This window comes from Physeter macrocephalus, chromosome 2, assembly GCF_002837175.3.
Source record: "Physeter macrocephalus isolate SW-GA chromosome 2, ASM283717v5, whole genome shotgun sequence".
Lineage (NCBI taxonomy): Eukaryota > Metazoa > Chordata > Mammalia > Artiodactyla > Physeteridae > Physeter > Physeter macrocephalus.
The window spans coordinates 131,801,315-131,822,041 of record NC_041215.1 but is presented as its reverse complement, the minus strand read 5'-3'; the positions used below and the strand labels follow the sequence as shown (position 1 = coordinate 131,822,041).

At 44.2% G+C, this 20,727-nt stretch overlaps 1 protein-coding gene across 11 annotated transcripts in view; it reads right to left on the bottom strand.

Moving 5' to 3' along the window:
- The window catches only part of DIS3L2 (DIS3 like 3'-5' exoribonuclease 2), a 398,793-nt gene that overhangs the window by 105,112 nt on the left and 272,954 nt on the right, over positions 1-20,727 (bottom strand). For all 11 annotated transcript variants that reach the window (XR_008619304.1, XR_008619302.1, XR_003677896.2 and 8 more), the window contains exon 12: positions 9,533-9,640. Coding sequence is in view for 6 of the 11 variants with exons in the window: in XM_028482691.2 (XP_028338492.1) it covers positions 9,533-9,640 (108 nt within the window). In the remaining 5 variants the exon portion in view is untranslated. The remainder of the gene's footprint in view (positions 1-9,532; positions 9,641-20,727) is intronic.

Sequence of the window (20,727 nt, the reverse complement as noted above, 5' to 3'; positions counted from 1 at the left end):
CATGGCCGCTGAGCCTGCGCGTCCGGAGCCTGTGCTCCGCAACGGGAGGGGCCACGGCAGTGAGAGGCCCACGTGCCACAACTACTGAGCCTGTGTACCGCAAAAAAAAAAACAAACAAAGGGCTCTGCTACGAGGATGTTAAGGTCCAGTAGGACGAGAGATCTGTGCACATATGGTGCTGAAGTGCAGACAGCAGGTGCTGTAGGGGTGGGTGGGAGACGGCAAGATGGGCTCTGACAGGGAGGGCGGGGTTCCTCCCATCTGAGCATTTTCTCAGAAAGGCCACCCTGCCCCCTTCCCAGATTTCAGCAGGGACCCCATGCTGTACTCTCTCCAGGCGGGGACAGTCCGTGGTCCTCATCCTCCCAGTGAGAGCTAATCTCCCACCCGGGGTTTGGGTCCTCAACTTCCCACTTCCTTCGTGACCCGGTTCCAAAGATCTGTTCCTTCCTTCCTCATCTGCAACATCTCCTATCCGCCTTCCCATGCAGCCTACAAAAACACTCCAATATCCCTCTCCTGTTTATTAAAACAAACAAACAAACAAAAACAGAAAAAAAAATCTCAAAATAATTCTTACTTTTACTACAATGACAATATCCATTCATTGCAGAAAACTTTAAAAAAATATAGGTGGGAAAAGGAGAAGAAAAAAATCTATAAATCCACCATCAGGAATTAACGACTGTTTCTATTTTAGTGCATATTTAATTCCTGTATCTTCAATACCTTGTATAGTGTCTGAAGAGAGCAAACATTCAGTGAGTATTTACTAAGTGAATGAACGAAGGACTAATAACAGTTTCATAGAAGAAGTGGCATTTTAGCCGAATCTCAAGGATAAGTAGGATTCATATTAGTAGGGATGAGGGGAAGGACATTCTAGGACGTGAGGAAAGCATATGCGAAGTCTCAGAAGTGGAGCAATTCCGTAGTAGGCCAAACGAACCCTACAGTGGCGACAGCAGAGGCTGAGGGGGCTGAAGGATGCGCGGCAGGTGGTCATGCAGTGGGGGAGGGGTCGGCGGAGGTCTTTGCTTGCCATCCTCTGGAGATTAGACTTTTGTAGACAATCATAACCCACTGTCCCACTGTCATGCTGTAAGAGGATACTGAGTAAGAGGGCCAGATTCAGCTTCTGGAAAGTCACCTACCACCACTGGGGAAACAGAATGAAGAGGCCATGAACAGTCTCTCCCATCCAGGGGAGGATGGCAAGTACTTGGGTGGGGACAGCGACTGTGGTAACAGGGAAGAGAGGATTGATGAGAGACACTTTGCAAAGGTAGAGCTGCCATCACTTAAAACTGCTGGGATGAGGCAGGCTAGAGCCTGAGCGTCTGGGTGGTTCAGAGGATGCCGATGTCATTAAAAGACCTGGAGAGCACAGGGCGTCACCTCAGGTCGCAACAGGAGCGTGTTTTACTGCATCAAGACGGGGGAAACGATGAGTCTCTGAAGGGGGGCCTGTAGCAGACCCAGCTGGCTGGTCTCTCTGCTTTCCAAGAAGGAAAACTGAAAGTCACCTGGGGGAATGGCGGGTCTTGAGGGAAAGAGGACTGGAAGGCAAAGTTGGAAGCTGGAAGCAAGAATAAAGGTTTGAAACAACTGCATTAGCAATAAATAAAAGGATTCCTAAGTAGCACTGAAGATCCAGCTGAAGAAAGACAGCCTGAACTGGCACATACCACAGTTCTCCTACAATGTCCAATGTTCAAAATGGGGTGTTAGGCAGGGACTAGAAAGACTTTTCCTGAGCTACAAGGAATGGGCAGAGACTTGCAGGGTTTTCTAGGATGGCAGTTAGGGAAGTCTGACCTCCTCTGAGGTCAGGTCATGGAAGCTGGGCTTCGGAGCTGCTACATAGTGGAGAGCTCAGCCACGTAGTAAAAGCTGCTTTTCCCATGTGAGTAAAGATGCTCCAGGAAATGAGAAGAGACCCTAGTCCCAAGAACTCTCTGTAATCCATGCATTTCTAGCAGAGGAGACAGAGAGAAAAGAACAGGAAAAAAAATCCCACTTTAAAGATTTCTTAGATTTTATTCTGAATGAGAGACTGACAATCTATTAAAAAGGAGAAAGGGACGAGACCTAGTTTCTGATTTAGAAGAATCACTCTTACTGCTGTGTAGGGAGACAATGAAGCGGGGCGGGGGCAGAAGCTCAGAGGACGGTTAGGAGGCCCCTGCAGTCCAGGTGGGGGATGGCAGCCTGGATGCAGGTGTCAGTGCTGGGCGTGGTAAGGAAGGGGGCAGATTCTGGAGGTATCGGAGGCAAAGCTGAGGTGACTTACTGCTGGCCTGGACGTGGGGGGTGAGAGAAAGACCAGAGTCAATAATGACCCCATGGCTCTTGGGCTGTGTAAATGGCTGCAAGGAGGTGTGGCCACTGACTGAGGCTGAAACGGGCACCTCTGGAGGACACTCCTGCATCCTGACCGAGCCAGACAGCACAGGGCAGGTGCGCTGCGGGAGACACAGGCGGTGGATTTTGCTACTGTAATGATGAGACTCTTCCTTTATGATTCTGACCTCTGACCCTGAGATTTTATGGTTCTAAGACTTAAGGACTTAGTTATCAAGTCAGATTCATTGTTTGTGGCCTTCTTTAAAGTGTAAGACTGGTGTTGTTTCCAAAGGGGACTTCAAATTAAGACGCCTCCGGTGAGTGGGGCACGCGGACGTGGTCTCGGTTTTGCAGGGCCTTAGAGCCAACTGAGACAGACGTGCCGGAGGTGATCGGGGGTAATGAGTCACTGGCCTGACGTGCTCAAAGTGGATTTCATGGCACCAGACTTGGATCTTACAAAGCACCAGATTTAGTTGGGTTTGTTTTCTCTTACGAAAATACATAATCACAATTAGATAGATCAGAGAACAATGCTCTCACCACCAATATGTGAGAAATATGCCCAAAATGGATCTTGCAGAGTTTACTGTTCTAAAAACCTGGGCACTGGCTTAACGAAAGTATACATGACCAAGGCTTCCTAGTGGATACTTAAAAAAAATCTACTGGGCGTTTAAAAAAAGTTGGAATAGGCTTTCTATAGCTGACCATGCCTGCTCCAGAAAGCAAGACATTCCAGCAGACAAAGGAAAAAAAAACCAAACATTTTCTCCACTTCAAGTCCAGGTGAGACTGGCAGCCATGCTGCAGTAGTAGTGGCTCAATGCTGCTGGCCCTTCTCTGGCTCCTTCTAAGTCCAAGACCTTGTATCACGAGAAGCCATCACGACGTTCAAACCCAGCCTCAGGCTTTGGCTGCCCTCCTCGTTTACTGGGTTCTTGATGCAGGGCCACCTCCCTCCTTACTGCCTTCTCTGGCCCCCTGACCCTCCCCTTTTCCCACCCCTCCCCACCAACTCAGGCTTTCCTTGCCAGTGTCTTGAACAAGCACCACCCCTTGGACATGAGTCTGGAATCTGAACTCTCATTTCATGCATCTTGACTGTGAGTAAGAGATACTTATCTGTCACTACACCCAGGACTAACCAACCAGGTCCGCCCACTGTGTGGCCTCTTGTTCTGGGTAGGATGTCTGAATGACCACAGTACAAGGAGTGTGGTTAGTGGGTCTTGCTCCTCGACTGCCTGAAGTCTAAATGCTCACACTGCCTGTTTGGCTTGGTTTGATAGAGGCCCAGCATCCCCTCCTGGACCCTGTGCCTTCTTCACACCTGCTCCCCAGCCCCCTGGTGCCAGAAGGCTTGGTCACTAGACACTGCCTCCAAAAGAAGCCCTCCAGAGACCAGCTGAGTTTTCAGAGTCTGCCTCTTCCGAGTGCTTCGTTTATGACCCTCGTATTTTGGAAGCTCATTAGATCAGGCAGCTCTTTATTCCTTGGGTCTGGCCCTGGCAGGCTTAATTCAGATTCAGAGTTCTTTTCTGTTGACTCAAGTTAGTTTTCTTCTATGGGCTTTTATTTTCTATTTAGTTAAACTTTTCCAAAATTAGCATTTATAAAAATATGAAAGTAATACATGTTTTCAAAAAACACTAGAAAATACAAAAAAGTAGAAAAAATTACTCGTAGTCTTACTACCCAAACACAACCACTACGGGCATTCTATTTTATTTCCTTCTGGTCTTTTTCCATTCATTTTTCTCCCCCCATGCATGTTCTCACCCCCACCAAAATATGACTGCTGGCATACCGTCTTCACAATTCCTTCTTTGTGTTTCAGATAGTGTTTGCTTCTTGACTCTTAAAAAGGAACTTATTATAAGATATTTAGGAGTCACAAAAACCAAATGTAATGTTGGTAACTTGTTTTGATTCCACTTTGGACAAATTGATTGGAGACAATCTGGGAAATGTAATTATGGACTGGGTTTTAGATGACACCAGGGCATTACTAGTAATTGTTAGGTGTCTGATGGCATTGTGGTTATGTAAGAAAACGTCCCAATTTTTTAGAGCCACATATCAAAGTATGTAAGAATGAAATGACATGATGTCTGTGGTTTGCTTTAAAATACTTTAGCAAAGAATAAATGTTGGCAGTGGTTAAATCTAGGAGATGGGGATGGTGGATTTATTGTGTTATTTTCTTTACTTTCACGTATGTTTGAAATTTTTCAAAATAAAAATTAAAAAACTGAAGTATCTATAGTTCAGTGAAGTAGTTTTAAAGGCTCATTATGAAGAACAGCAGCCCTCTGTCCCTCTCCCTCCTCTGCCCCTCCCCAAGGGTAGCCACTTTCACCTCTCAGCAGATTATTTTGTTATTTACTTTCTTTTAAAAAAAATTTTATTTATTAATTTATGTTTTTATTTTTGGCTGCATTGGGTCTTCATTGCGGTGCATGGGCTTTCTCTAGTTGCAGCGAGCGGGGGCTACTCTTCGCTGCGGTGCGCAGGCTTCTCACCACGGTGGCTTCTCTTGCTGTGAAGCACGGGCTCTAGGCTCGCGGCCTTCGGCAGCTGTGGCACACGGGGCTCAGTAGCTGTGGCTCGCGGGCTCTAGAGCACAGGCTCAGGAGTTGTGGCACACGGGCTTAGCCGCTCCGCGGCATGTGGGATCTTCCCGGACCAGGGCTCGAACCCGTGTCCCCTGCATCGGCAGGTGGATTCTTAACCACTGCACCACCAGGGAAGCCCTGTTATTTACTTTTCATATTTCTATATAATCTGCTTATTACTTGATTTTTCAGTTTTAGGCATTATTCACAAACTTTTCACGATAGAAGAGAATTTACTTTTCTTTCCACATACACTCCCTTCCCCCAGCCAAACCCAGATAACCATTCCAGGCCCTCAATCCTCCCAATAAAGTTACATCATAACTATAGAGATTTAACTATTACAACTATGTAAATACTAAGCGGTACTTTTCTTTCCTACACAACTTTTAATTTTCACCGAAACTAACAACTGTCTTGTTTTAATTTGGTTGGTTTTTCTGTATACTCTGTACATTAATCCACCTCAAGTTTTCCATCAATTGTCTAAAGCAGTGGTTCTTGAAGTATGGTCTGTGGACTCGTGGGGATCCATTCAGGGATCCATGAGGTCAAAACCGTTTTTGTAATAGTACTAGTAGGCATTATTTGCCCTCTTCCATGCGTTGACATTTATACGGATGGTACAGGAGCACTGGTGGGGAGAACTGTTAACGCCTTGCGATGAATCAGGCAACGGCAACAAGTGGTGGCAGTGGTCAGGGTCTCGTCACCGGCTCACACTCGCAGGAGAGAAAAAACCTAGTTCACTTAAGAATGTTCTTGATGAAGCGGTAAAAGTTAATACTTTTATTATGGCTCAACCCTTGAGTACTTGTCTTTTTCACTTATGCAGCATGTCAAAGCACAGTGGTTGCCTTGAGGAAAAGCACTTAACTTTGAGTTGTGAGCTGAACTGACTGCCTTTTTTATGGAACATCACTGTTACTTGGAGGAACGAGTGACACACGATGGTTATCTGGCACTTCAAGAAAAACAACTAACATTATTTATTGCCAATGATAAAATTCGAGCTTTTACAAAAATCAGAATTTTGAAAACCTTGTATCTGACACATGATACACGTTTTCTAATACTTAAAGACTTGTCTAGGGTCTGTAGTGATATTAATAAATACGATTTTTTAATATCATATGATGAAATGTGTCCACATTAAGAAAATCAGACTAATAAGCCAATATTTTCTAAATGACTTAAATTTCTAAATACATGATAAAAAATCATGCATGGGTAAAAGATCCATTCAAAGTGTGAAACAGACCAATAGATTTTAATGTAATCCAGTAAAAAAGTTCAGTTGATACTGTATTAGTCTGCTAGGGCTGCCATAACAGAATACCACAGATTGGGTGGCTTAAACAATTTATTTCTCACAGTTCTGGAGGCCGAGAAGTCCAAGATCAAGATGCCAGCCAACTCAATATCTGGTGAGCGCTCTCTTCCTGGCTTGCAGAGATGGTCACCTTCTGACCTGCTCCAATCTGAACCCCCGTCTTCTGCATCTGCGTAGAGCTGGTATCCTGGGAACTTTCTTCACCATCGTCTAGGTCAGGTGTCAACAAATTATGGTCTGTGGGCCAAATCCAGCCTGCCACTTGTTTTTAAGTAAAGTTTTAGCGGGACACAGCATTCTCATTATTTACGTATTGTCTTCTTTCGTGCTACAATGGCGGAGTTGAGTAGCTGTAATAGACCAGATGGCCTATAAAACCAGAAATATTTACTAACTGGTCCTTTACAGGAAAAGTTTGGTGACTTGCAATCTAGCTGATTCTTTCACTTCTTTACTGTACGAGTTTGTTTCCTGAATCCTGCGCCTTCCTCCTTCCTGATTTACTCTTTCTTTTTGGTGAAGTACATCTTCTGGTAGCTTCCTGAGAAAGGGTATATGAGATGTCCTTTTTTTTTTTTTTTTTTTTTTTTTTTTTTTTTTTGTGGTACGCGGGCCTCTCACTGTTGTGGCCTCTCCCGCTGCGGAGCACAGGCTCCGGACGCGCAGGCTCAGCGGCCGTGGCTCACGGGCCCAGCTGCTCCGCGGCATGTGGGATCCTCCCGGACCGGGGCAAGAACCCGCGTCCCCTGCATCGGCAGGCGGGCTCTCAACCACTGCGCCACCAGGGAAGCCCCATGAGATGTACATTTGTTTTTGAGACCTTGCATGTCTGAAAATGTCCTTTCCTGCTCTCACATTTTATTGATGGCTTAGCTGGGTACAGCATTTTAGCATGGAAGTCACAGTCTCTCAGAAATTAGAGAGCTCTGCTTCACTGTCATCTAGTCTCTAGGGTTATAACAGAAAAGTCTTAAGTTATTTTGAGTTTGGATCTCCTGTATGTGACTCTTTTTTTCCTTCTTAGAAGCCTATAGGATCTTTTCTTTGTCCTCGGTGTTCTGAAATTTTATGACAATGTGGCTTGGAGATGGTGCGTCGCCATCACTGTGCTGGGCAGCGGGCTCTTTCTGTCTGGAAAGTCACATCCTGCAGTAATGGGGTATTTCCCTGAATGATTCTATTGATCATTTCTTCTCCCTCTTTTTCTCTGTTCCCTATTTCTGGAATGTTCATTGAACAGATGTTGGATGTCTTGGACTGGTCCTCTACTTTTCTTGTCTTATTCTGGGACAATTCTTCAACTTTATCTTCCAATCTGAACCTTGAGTCTTCTTCATTTCTTCTATCATGTTTTAATTTCATGCTGTTAATTTAATTTAATTAAAAAAGAGCTCCCTTTCCCCCCTTCCGAATGTTTCTTTTTCAAAGTGCCTAGATCTTGTAATACAGATACTTTCCTTAAAAAAGAAATTCTCTGAGGATATAAAAAAATAGTTTCTTCTCCTTGTTTTGTTCTAGTTGCTTTCCTGTTTGGTTTTCCTGCTTTGGTTTTCCTATTTCACGTTCGAGGCTTTCCTCTTGGTTGTCTCTTTATACAGGAAAGTGAAATGTTAAAAGGCAGATTTTTAGTGAAATCCTAAAAATCTCTGCTTGAGCGGGTGGAGCTTATTGTCTGCAAGCTTTATTGTAGGGAAATACAGCTGAGCTGTTGGTTGGGAAATCCTTGAGGTTATTAGCTTTAAATCTTCTTTACCGCTCAGATTCCTCAGAGAAAGATTGTCCTATCTTTGGACTCAAGGGTATAGGCTTGCCTACTAGAATTCTGAGGTTGGCTGGGAAAAGAAAGCTGGGACTCTTAATGTTCGGCCAGTATTCAACGTGCCAGCATTCACTCAACCGCCCCAAAGGGGCCACTACCACAACTGTGTTTGGCGTCCCCTAGTTCAGACAGCCTTTCCTTTATCCTGTCCCAAGGATAAATTTCTGGTCTTCTACTACATTATGGAAGGGGCAATCTTTTTAAATAAATTCTCAACCAGTACAGTGAGTCTCTTCTTCACCCACCTCTTCCCCCACTTTACAGAGTTACCTGCTGCTATCAACTTCTGAACTTCTTTAGGATTCTGCTATGTAAACTGGCTTGTTTCTTGGCTTTCTCTGGTGTTGGCTCAGGACTCAGCTTTCTCAGGACTCTGCTAAGTCAGTTACCACTCATCCACCTGCTTCTCAGCTTCCAAATTTTTGTTGCTGTTGTCTCCTCTCCCATTCTCTTTGTCCTTGTGGGTTTATGTCTTTAAAAAAAAATCTCTTCACTGTTGTTTCAGTGAGGTTTTGGGAGGGAATGAAAGTAAATGTGGGTATTTGATCCTCCATCTTTATTTGGAACCTCTTTATAATTAAATATCTGTTTTTTAAACTTCCATTTATTATTACAGCATAAACTTTTCCCATGTTCTCACACGGTCTTTGTAACAACTTGAGTAATTGTACAACATTCCACTGAGTCGCTACCGCAGCTTACCCAATCATTACCCTATTTTCAGAAGTTTAGAGTTGTTTCTGTTTTGCGGGAGGGGACTAGTTTTTTCTGGAGTCATCTTTTACTTATCTGTCTCATTATTCCCTGTATTTAGGGAATGGCCGCTGACATTATTCTCCTCTCTCTTGTCAGTCCATGGTTTCATCACCTTGTGCCTTGATTACAGCACCACCTTGTGCAAATGTCATTCATCTTCAAACAGCACAATGACGCAGCACTAATCTTTCTAAAACGTCACCTTTCTCATGACACCTCAGAGGAAACCTAACGTCTACAATTCATTTGCAACTGGCATTTGCGGGTCCCCGTGGTTTGAGCCCACCTCACCTATTCAAACTCACCACCCTTTCCCCAGATGTCCTCCTTCACACAATGGCCTGCTCTCCTAACCGCAGCCCAGGCCCATCCACACGGCCAATGCCAGCCAAACGCACCTTCACGTACACCCTCTCCTGCACGAGGCCCCCCCCCACGTGACTCCGCTTACACTCTTTCTTCCTTCACATGACACACTGAAAACTGCTGAGGCTCAGCCTTCTCAATGGACTGAGAGCTCTTCCCCTACGTTCTCCTCTCTGGCACTGCCCCTACACTACCCGCATCCTACCACCATGGGGCTCCAGCCCAGCGCCAGAAGCACAGTGCTGCTGAACAGGGACTCACTGAATGGAATGGACACGCGTGTAAGTTGTTACCTTGCCCTTCGGAGTTAGCGTCCAGATCACGGAGAAGGTGAGCTTGTCGGTCATGGGGTTGAGGCTGCACAGTTCCTCACACAGCAGCCTGGGAAGCATGGGGACAACCTGCAAACAGAGAACAGGTCATGAGCAGCTTTTTCCAATCCGCAGGCGCTAACCGCGCGCGGGCTCAGAAGCAGCCCGGGAGGCAGAGTCTTGGTGAGCAGCTTGAGCTTCCAGAGTGAGCGGAACACGGAGGAAACTCTTTTCCCTGAAGATACAGCGGAAAGAGCACACTATCTGATAATCTTCCATAAGCCTTTAGGGTCAAATGGGAACGTGAATGCGAAAGGTGAGAAGAACTGGTAACGGAGGGAAAAATACATGATAGCAATGAAAAATAACTAAACACTAAAACTAAAAAAAAAACTATAAAAACAACCGTACACTAAAACTAAAGCTCTAGACTCAAGAGTGACTTGTACTTGTGGCTATAACTATCCCAGATAACTGTACACTTAAGAAGCCAATGTCTTACATTTAAGTCGAGTTAATTTCTGTGCAAATTGTAAGTAAGGGGTCCAGTTTCATCCTTTTGCATGTGGCTATCCAGTTTTCTCAACACCATTTACTGAAGAGACAATTCTTTCCCCATCTTGGCACCCTTGTCAAAGATTAGTTGGCCATACATACATGGGTTTATTTCTGGGCTGTCTATTCCGTTCCATTGGTCTATGTGTCTGTTTTTATGCTAACACTATACCGTGTTGATTACTATAGCTTTGAAATCGAGTTTGAAATCAGAAGGGTGATGCCTCCAGTTTTGTTCTTCTTTCTCAAGATTGCTTTGGCTATTCAGGGTCTTTTGTGAATTCCATATGAATTTTAGGAGAGTTTTTTCTATTTTTGTGAAAAATGCTATTGGAATTTTTATAGGGATTACACTGAATCTATAGATCACTTTGGGTAGTATGGGCAATTAAACGATATCAATTCTTCCAATCAAATAACACAGGGTATCTTCCTACTTATTTGTGTCTTCATCAATTTTCTCATCAATGTCTTAAAGTTTTCAATGTATAGGTATTTTACCTCCTTGGTTAAATTCCCAAGTATTTTATTGTTTTTGATGTTTTTGTGAGTGTGACTGCTTTCTTAATTTCTGTATCACCTCTCATCTGTTAGGATGGCTATTATCAAAAAGACAAGAGATAAACGTTAGTGAGGATGTGCAGAAAAGGGAACCCTTGTACATTATTGGGGGGAATGTAAATTGGTACAGCCATTATGGAAAACAGTACTGGTGTATATCCGAAAGAAATGGAATTGGTACTTTGAGGAGATATCTGCACTCCCATGTTCACTGCAGCATTATTCGCAAGAGCCAAGACATGGAAACAGCCTAAGTGTCTGTTGACAGTTGAATGGATAAAGAAAATGTGACACACACACACACACACACACACACACACACACACACACACACACTGAAATATGATTCAGCCACAAAAACAAGGAAATCCTGCCACTGTGACAACATGGATGAACCTGGAGGGCATTATGCTCAGTGAAACAAGCCTGACAGAGAAACACAAATGCTGTATGTATCACTTATGTGTGGAATCTTTTATTTTTAAAAAAAGCCAATTTCAAAGAAACAGAGAGTAGAACGGTAGTTTCCAGGGGCTGGGGAGAGGGAGAGATAGGAAGGTGGAGGTCAAATACTTTTACAAACTTGCAGTTATAAGATGAATAATGTCTGAGGATCTAAGGTGCAGCATGGGACTGTAGTTAATAACAGGGTATTGTATACTTGAAATCTGCTGAGGTACATCTTAAGCATTCTAACCACAGACACAGTCAAGAGTTAACTATGTGAGGTGATGGACGTGTTAATTATCTTGATCATGGCAATCATTTCACGATGTACATGTCTATCAAATCATCACATCATACACTCTAAAATTACACAATTATATTTGCCAATGATTCATCAATAAAGCTGGGGAAAATAAAAGAACCCAAGGGCTGAGTGTAAACTTGTGACATGGTTCCATCAGACTGAAATTGCTGAATCAATGCTTCAGTAATTGAAAATACCACAAGTGACCAAATCACATGTTGGAACGTTAACAGAATACTCCGATAAAACATCACTGATTTGGTGGGGAGGGGAATTGCTGAAGCTAGTGAAAAGGTACAAACTTCCAGTTATAAGATAAATAAATATTAGGGATGTAATGTGCAACGTGATAAATATGATAAACACTGTGTTATCTATGAAAGCTGTTAAGAGAGTAAATCCTAAGAGTTCTCGTCACAGGAAGGAAATATTTTTTCTATTTCTTTTATGCTGTATCTGTATGAGATGATGGATGCTCACTAAACGTACTGTGATAATCATTTCATAATATATGTAAGTCAAATCATTATGCTGGACACCTTGAACTTAGTTCGATATTTCAACTATATCAATATCTCAATAAAACTGGAAGAAAAAATAATCACTGAAAGATTCACAAATCCAGATTCCCTAGATGAACACTGTGGTCAACTAGTCACTCATTCTGCAGTTTTTTAAGCCCAAATTATTTCTTCCTTTTATTGATTTTCTATTCTATTGTAAACTGATTCAATGGTATACTCTCTTAAATTTAAAAAAAAAAAGGAAATCCTCCTCAACTTGTTTTCAAATCATGACTTACAGCTATCCTGGAATGTTATTTGTTTACTCTAAAATTCCAAAGACAAAATGAGTAAATCTACCTGGATGTCCTGAAGCTACTTCAGGCTCCCTCCCTCCTACCTTTAAATCTATTCCTTCTTCCATGTTTTTCTTGATTAATGGCATCATCATTCACCCCCACCTCCCAAACTAAAAACGGCGGCATTAGCAGACATTTATCCAACGCACTTACTGTGGACCTCCTGGATTTGCAGTGTCGAGCAACACTTTCTAACATTCTGCTAAGTAATTGTGAAGTAACAGAGCAGAAACTATGCACTAGCTGAGGTAAAGTTAGCTAGTTAAGTTTCTTTATCAGCAAAAAGCAAAACAAACCCCAGTGGTGTCCTACTCCGTGTGAGGTATCTGGACTTGTACTCTGTTTCAGTACAGTAAATAACCTTTGGTATGGAAAAGTAAATTCTAGAACTCACAGTCCGGACCAGTAACAAACAGCTAATAATTATATGGCATTACTTGGCATTATTCTGAAGGATGCTGTATCTTTTGTATGTAAAACCTAATGACCACCTGAAGACTTCTGGTAACAGCTTTTATAAGGCAACTACTTTTGAAAAATTTTTCTTGCCATTGCTTTTGCATCGTTTGTTCAGATGACACTATATTCTCTGTTAACTTATTTAATGAGTATTCAAATGGGATCTAAATATTTAACATTTTCTTGCACGTATCAAGTGTTTTACAAAGTAATACATATTTACCTGCGTAAACATACTGTATGAAATGGAGAAAATTTTAATACCATGATTGAACTGTAAAAATTTCACATTATTTCAGCCTTTGGACTAGGCTATGGACTGAACTCTGTCCCTCCCCCACCCCCCAAATTCCTAGGTTGAAGCCCTAACCCACAATGTGACTGTATCTGGAGGTGGGGTCTTTTGGTGGTAATTAAGGTTAAATGAGGCCATAAGGGTGTGGCCCTGATCCGATAAACAGAGCGATAACTCCCCCCTCCCTGCCCTGCACACACACACACAGAATAAAGGTCACGTGAGGACACAGCCCTCTACATGCCAGGAAGAGAGTCCTCACTAGGAACCGAATTGGCCGGCACCTTCATCTGGGACTCCCAGCCTCCAGAACTGTGAACAACAAAAAAAAGTCTGTTATTTAAACTGCCCAGTCTATGGTATGTTGTATGACAGCCCAAGCTGAATAAGGCAGAATAAATTGAGTTTGCTGCGTGTGTACTGTTGGATTCTTCTCTGGGCTGCATTATCAGATAATTATACCAACTGCATTTTGGTAGCAGGTTGCTCTTGCCTTGCATGCCTGTAGTCCAGGGCTTAGTACCTTTTTTTACAGATAGTATTTCTTCTAAGGGTTCAAGGCAGTATCTTATTTTCAATCATAAAGCTGAACATCTGAGAATGTAACACATTTCCTGACTTCATGTTTTAGTGTTTGTGCCAAGAAAGCCATTGCAGCTAAATGCAGTGTGGTACCCTGGACTCAACCCTGGAACAGAAAGATAATTGGTGGAAAAACTGGTGAAATCCAAATAAAGTATGGATTTGGTTAATAGCGATGTTCCAACGTCAACTTCTTAGTTATGACAAATGTACCATGGTAATGCAAGAAGTTAGCAAGGGGGAGAGCTGGGTGTGGGGTATATGGGACCTCTCTACTATCTTTGCAACTTTTCTGTAAATTTAAATTTATTTTAAAATAAAAGAGCTTATTAAAAAGAAAGCCCCTGTTCTCATTACTTGATCTCATAACTGTTATACATTTAAATATGGAAGACCTTTATGTTAATGAAATACAACCTGATCTACTTTTACATATTGGAGTTGGGGGTTAAGATTTTATTTGCAAAAAAGGCCTTTACCACTAAAAAAAAAAAAAGAAAAAAAAAAAAAAGTCTAAAGACCATTAACCAAAAGGGTGAGACCCAGACTCATCAGCAGCACATCTCAGGAAAAACAGCACAGGCTTTGAAGCCAGGCACACTTGGGGGGCTAATCCTGGGCCCACCATTTCCTGTGCAACTTGGGGAACCTAGTATAATTCTCTGAGTCTTGGTTCTCTTATTAGTAAAGCAATATTGCAGATGCTCAATAGAAGTCAGCTCCCCGGCCACCCCATGGCCTGCCAGGTCCTTTGGTCCCCTGGCTCAGACTTCCCTTCAGTCTTTGCCCGCCACCGCCCCCCCCCCAACGCAGTGACCAGAGCCGCCCAGGCCTGCTTGCCGCTCCAGTTTGTGCACGTTGTTCTCGCTTTCTGGAGCACCTTTCTGGATGTTTTGCCAACTTTGTACATCGTTTAAGAGTCAGCTCATCAGCATCTCTGAAACGCCCAGACTCCCCTGGGTGGAGCGCTCACTGTGTTTTGTATACTTCCTCCCCAGGGCCCCTGTTCTTTCAAAAAGGACTTGAGGCAGTCCTAAACAGTCACTCACTGCACCCTCCCTGCTCTCTCACTTAAGAGCTTCTACAGCTCCTACACTGGCCCCAGTTGCTTCTTTAAGTGCCTCTCTTCTCCACTGGACCATGGAATCTTCAGGAATGAGGACTGTTTCTCTCTGTCCAGCACCTGACACACAGCAGGCACTTCTAGTTTACAAACGAATGACTGACTTTCACCCAGAATACAAACCACCTATTTTTTCTATGTTTACTGTTTATTCCATCGCATAAAACATTTTATGAAATATTGATACACGGTAGACTCCTATTTAAACATCTTTACATAAGAATTTCACAGGCAGCTAGTATTTTAAGTACAAGATAAACTGTTTTGGCTATTCTCTCCTAAAACTATTGGTACACTCAGCTGCTGCCCAGGTTATAAACATTGCTTGATATCCTGTGTCTTACACAGAAGGAAACATTTTAATATTCACACTGCAATGGTCAGATGCCGAAGAACCCAAGTGCTCATGAAAAAGCTAAACGTTAAAACTTTTGGGGTAGTATAATTATGCTTAATTTTTAAAGGGCATTCCTTTTAATAATCTGTCACTAGACCTTGGGGCAGGATTCAGACGGAATTCCGAGAAAACAGTCTTTATCTTTATGTCCATATAGTTTTGTAAATAGACTGTTATTTCTCAAAAGAAAAGGAGTGAAGATGTTACAGTTACATTTGTGGTTTGGCGTGTCAGGGCCTCTCGTGAATTGGGCCTGATTTCTGCCGGTGTCACTGGGACTGTGCCCCATGACACGTGGCACTTGTGTCAAGTCCACAGCACAGCAGGGATCCCCATGGGAGGGGGACTGGAGAGACAAACAGCCACTCTCCATAAGCTGCTTCCTCAAATACGAGCTCTGTTATTTCAGGGAGACCCACCTAGACAACAGCATAGTGGTCCCCGCACCCTCATCGGCTACGTGAGATCTGCCACGGTACCTGGAGAGACTCCGAGGCAGGGTCCTAAGTGCAGAACACGATGTATAACTGGAAAAGGGAAGCAAGGTCTCTCCGGCAGTTGAGAACCTGCTGGCCATCGCCAGCGTCGTGCGAACGCTTACGCATTCCCCAACCCCCGGACAGCTCTCCCCGGGCCTGGCTTTTCTGGCCCCCACTCAGCTTCACTACTCAGTGTGGACCACGTGGAGAGTTCCTTCCAAGTTCTCAAACCCCCTCACTGTCCAACTCTGCATACTCCACAGTCACTCCTACAATCTGCCTGTCCTGCTTTTGCAAGTCGTGGCTGAGCTGTGATGGGAGAAAATCGCCTGACCGTGTGGAGGGTCACTCCCCTCCCGGCTACGCCCCATCAGTTCCCCAGTGCTGTAGGCTCCGCGTTCGAAATCTCTCAAAGGAGTCTTTTCCTCTCCCTCTTCCACGGTTCAAGTGTGGACATCTTCGTCTCTCTCGCGATACATCCTAAGTCTCCTAAACCAGCAGCACGGTTCTAGAGCTGAAATTATTCTGGTTAAGATTTCCTTATCATTCTGCAGACTTTTGCATCTTCTTACTAAATTCCACCCAATGGCAATCTGCAATCCCATTTATATTAGGACACGTTGCCTTTACCTTCCCCAATATTTGATGAGCTGAATTCAGTAATTTGATTTTTTGCTTGTCCTGTTAATGAGGAAAGGCCCAAACATCTTCAATAAGGCCAAGGGGTCTCAAGAGGAAGTCGGCAGAGGGCCTGCAGACCCCACCTGCAAGGAGACAGCAGAGATACCGGTGGGAAGCTAACCTCTCCCAGGTGCCTAGCCCGTTCTTTGTCATGCGATATGGATTGCTAGATTGGGAGGGGATGCAATGTGGGGGCGAATGTGAATGCTCCTTGTTCAGGAGGTCCATTCTGGCCCCAGGCTGAAGACATCTATTACTCTAGTTCTCCTGGGGTCTCCGGTTGGACACCACCATATTGGTCTACTCTCCTGAGATTCCATGAGCAAAGGTCCCTGTCTGTTTTGGGGTGGTTACTCAAAGCCTCAAGGGGCCATGACCGAGGGAAAGGGCCCTGATACTGGTAACAATTTTCCTACCTCTGGCCTCACTATTCTTCAACCACACAGTTGCTAAGGTGATTTTCTCTCTTAGTCAAAGAACGTGATGTCACTTCTCTACTTGACCTCAAGATGAAACCCAAGCTCCTTAGCCTGCCACCCCAGGCCTCTCTTTGCAACTTCATCTCTTGGCTCCCCCTGGAGCTCAGACCCCAGCAATTCCAGACTACATACTGTTCCCTGGACGGTCCATGCTTTTTCTAGCCTCTGCCTGGAATGCCCTCTCCACCTACTTTTGTTTACCTAGAAATTTTCTACTCAAAATTTGAAACACTGCTCAAAAATCAAATGCTCTGTGAAGGCTTCCTGGCTCTTGCAGAAGCTCCTCTTCCGCCACCAATCCAGGCAGATACAACTTCTCTCTCCTCTGTGATACGTCCTCACCTCGGAGCACTTCTGTAACTACAAGTAGGCCAGTGTATAGCAATTGTTACGTGCCCGCCTCCCCTGACTTCTCCAGGGCAAGATCGGCATCTCTCTCATCTTTATAGACCAGGCACCTGGCACACGGCCGGTACTCAATAAATGCTAACTGGATGAAGACTGGTAGCTACTTTAGGTAGCAGAAAAGGAAAGGGGCTTAAAGGGCGCTAAGTCTTCTTAGGCATGTTTCAGGGCCAGAATCAAAGTTGGGTGAGGAGAGAGCTTAAAAGCTGGTCATGGAAAAAAAGGACACTGCTGATAGGACACTGACCGTCTAAGCATTCTGGATTCGGGCTTCGGAGAACTGAGAGAAACTGATCATTTAGGTAAATTGCCCAAGGCAGCTGGGTGGGGGTACCAACAGGACTAAAATCTTACGTTAGCCTCAGAGAGTAGAAACATCTGCTAAAGCCACAGCGGGCGCGCTGGCCAAGTTCAGCAACAGGTTAGCCAGGACAGCCCTGTGACCAGCGGAAAGGGCCACAGAGAGGGGAGAGATCAATCATCTAGGCAAAAAGGAACAGGAGGGACTAGCAGCGACATGGGGGCTATAACAGCTCAAGGGGGCCAGACGTCAACAACCCACTGGGGGTTCTCTAGTGCCAGGAGGGGCTGCAGGGGCCCCTCCTGCCCTTTTCTGCCCAGGTCTTTGCTGGCTCCCAAATCTCGCTCACACCCTCAGTGCCCACTGGCTGTCAGAGCCGGAGACCTCGGGGAGCTGCGCTCCCGGTCTCTGAGGACTCTGAGGTTTTAACAATAAGGTACACACTCAGCTAGCTCCTCACTCACACGCTGAAACAACTTAAAGGAAGGCGATAAGCCATCTGCCGGCCAACATCTCTGTTTAAAGAGTTTTCTTTTTCATAGCAACCCTTCCATGAATTCCAAATTTGATCAACTCTTTGCTACACAGTCTGACGTTAACAAAACATCAACACTCTGACAACATGCTGGGGTCATAAAGGAACATCTTAAAACTCTCTGGACTCCACATTAGGACGGGCTTCCAACCCCAATCTTTGATCTCTATTATAAAGCAGTACCGATAAAATATCGCAGAGATTTATGGGCGAACGTTCATTTGAGCCGTTTCACACCTAAAATAACACGAGTGCTTGGGCCAACAGGCAGAAAATTTAGGTTTAGGTTTCAGCTGTTTAGGTTTTCTCTTACCTTTAAAACTTATTCACTTATTTTTTAAAAATTACCTTAAATTTAACAATTACATTGTATTTTCCTCTCAGAGAAGAGAGCTTGGAAATATTAACTGGCTAGATGTCGTGTCCTTCTGAGGACAGGCCTAAATGCAGGCAGACAGCTGTCCCCTGTCCTGATAGCTATCGACCTTTTGTCAAAAAGAAAGAGTGTTTTTCCACAGGATTTAAATGGACAATATATAAATTTATCTTTTCTCCTGAGTACACCCTATTGTTAATAAGAGTAACCAAATACGTATTAGTTTGAGTAAAATCCCAACAAAAAGAATTTCACTTAAAAGACAGTATGATTATATTTGGACAGTAAGATGGTGTTTGGACCCAAGATCTGTTTCACTGTATACTGTACTAATCTACGGGATAATTTCCCAAGTCAAGCTTAGATTGTAATTCTGACATCAGATGCTTAGAGGTCAGTGACACTGAATGAAAAGAAACCAGTGCCGCATTCCCGTAGATGGGAAATCAACCGGCATCCCCACCCCCATCCCTCAACACACACACTCCCTCCCTCGTCTGATGAAGTTGGGAGAAATGATTCCGCCAACCGAGAAAGAGAGAACCTGGAGGAGGGGAAAGCAGCTCATCCAGCTTTCAAGAAGACTTTTACAGGCAAAGTAAAGTGAAAACAGCAGAAAAGTTCCTGCACACTGTCCTTGAAGAAACACAAATGAGTAGGAAGAAAGGTCAGAGTAGTGGTTCCAAGGAATCAGAATGCACAGCTGCTGCTGCCCGAGGCTGTGCGCTGGCGCCGTTCACTCGTGCCAAGCTGGGGGCAGTGCCGCGCGGGAGCCGAGGCGCCCTTCCTCCACTCAGCTCCCCATTTCCAGAGCTTACGAGAAGAGTCCCAACTCTGCATTCCCAAAGAGAAATTCTAGAACTATGACAATCACGGAACCAAAGGAAAGAGAAGAGCAAAGGAAACAGGCTTGGTTATTTAGCCCAATTTTATTTTTCTCATTTTCTGAGTTTGAAACATCATTCCTGGCTATAAAAGGAGAGTGCGGAGCTAGATAAGAGAAAGCCACCTGCTCTGAAGAAAAACCTCGAACTGTGCCGAAATTTCTTAAATATTTGAATCCATACGGGGAGAACGCTTCACCTTTGCTCACGTTATGTGGTCTGATTGCTACTTCTATTGCTCTTTCCATTATAACGTTATAGTTTTTGTAGATAAAAGGGATTTTAAAGTCTTATCCCCCTTCCCTAAGAGGCCCTGGGCCAAAGGCTGGATTTAGGCAACTGCATTTTGGGGCAGGAGCTGTGGATGGGATGTCTCCAACCTGAGGTTATATAAAGTGTAGTCAGTGTACAAATATCAGAGCTGTGTTCTCTGGAGGGCCAAGCTATGAGTGGGGTACGTGGATTTTGTGTTTTTTTTTTTTTTTTTTTTTTTTGGTGGTATGCGGGCCTTCCTCTGCCGCGGCCTCTCCCGTTGCGGAGCACAGGCTCCGGACGCGCAGGCTCAGCGGCCGTGGCCCACGGGCCCAGCCGCTCCGCGGCACGTGGGATCCTCCCAGACCGGGGCGCGAACCCGGTTCCCCTGCATCGGCAGGCGGACGCGCAACCACTGTGCCACCAGGGAAGGCCGGAACGTGGATTTTGATGTGGCTCCTTTGCCTGATTAGGCTGGTTATATATACTAAAAGGAGCCAGAGTGGAGTAAAAGTCACTCCCCAAAAAGCTTCAAAATAAAAACATATTTTTATTTAAGTATTACACACACACACACACACACACACACACACACACACACACACACACACGTCATAAAGGAAAAGCTTGATGCATTTTCACAAACTGAACACTGGTGTCACCAGTGCCCAGATCAAGAATCATGAGAAGTTCCCCCACCAGATGGGCCCTTTCCCCCAAGGGTAGTCACTATCCCGACTTCTAGCTTTGCTTGTTTTGGAACTTTATATAAATGGACTCATACAGTGTTTACTCTTGCGTCTGGTTTCCTTCACCATTATGTTTGTGTGTGGAACTGTCATTTGTTCATTCTCATTGTTGTATTGCATCCCACCGAGTGAACATACCACAAATTATTTGTTCATTCTACAGCTGACGGTATTGAATAGCTTCTAGTTTTTTGGCTACTTTGCATAGTGTTGCTATGAACATTCTTACACATTCTTTTTGTAACACATGCATGCGTTTCTGTTAGGTATATACCCAGAAGCAGAACTGCTGGGCCACAAAGTGTGTACATACAGTCAACTTTAAAAGATACTGCCTGTCTTACTATGTTCAGACTGCTATAATAAAACTATCATAGACTGGGTGGTTTAAACAACACACACTTATTTCTCACTGTTCTGGGGCTTGGAAATCCAAGATCAAGGTGATGGC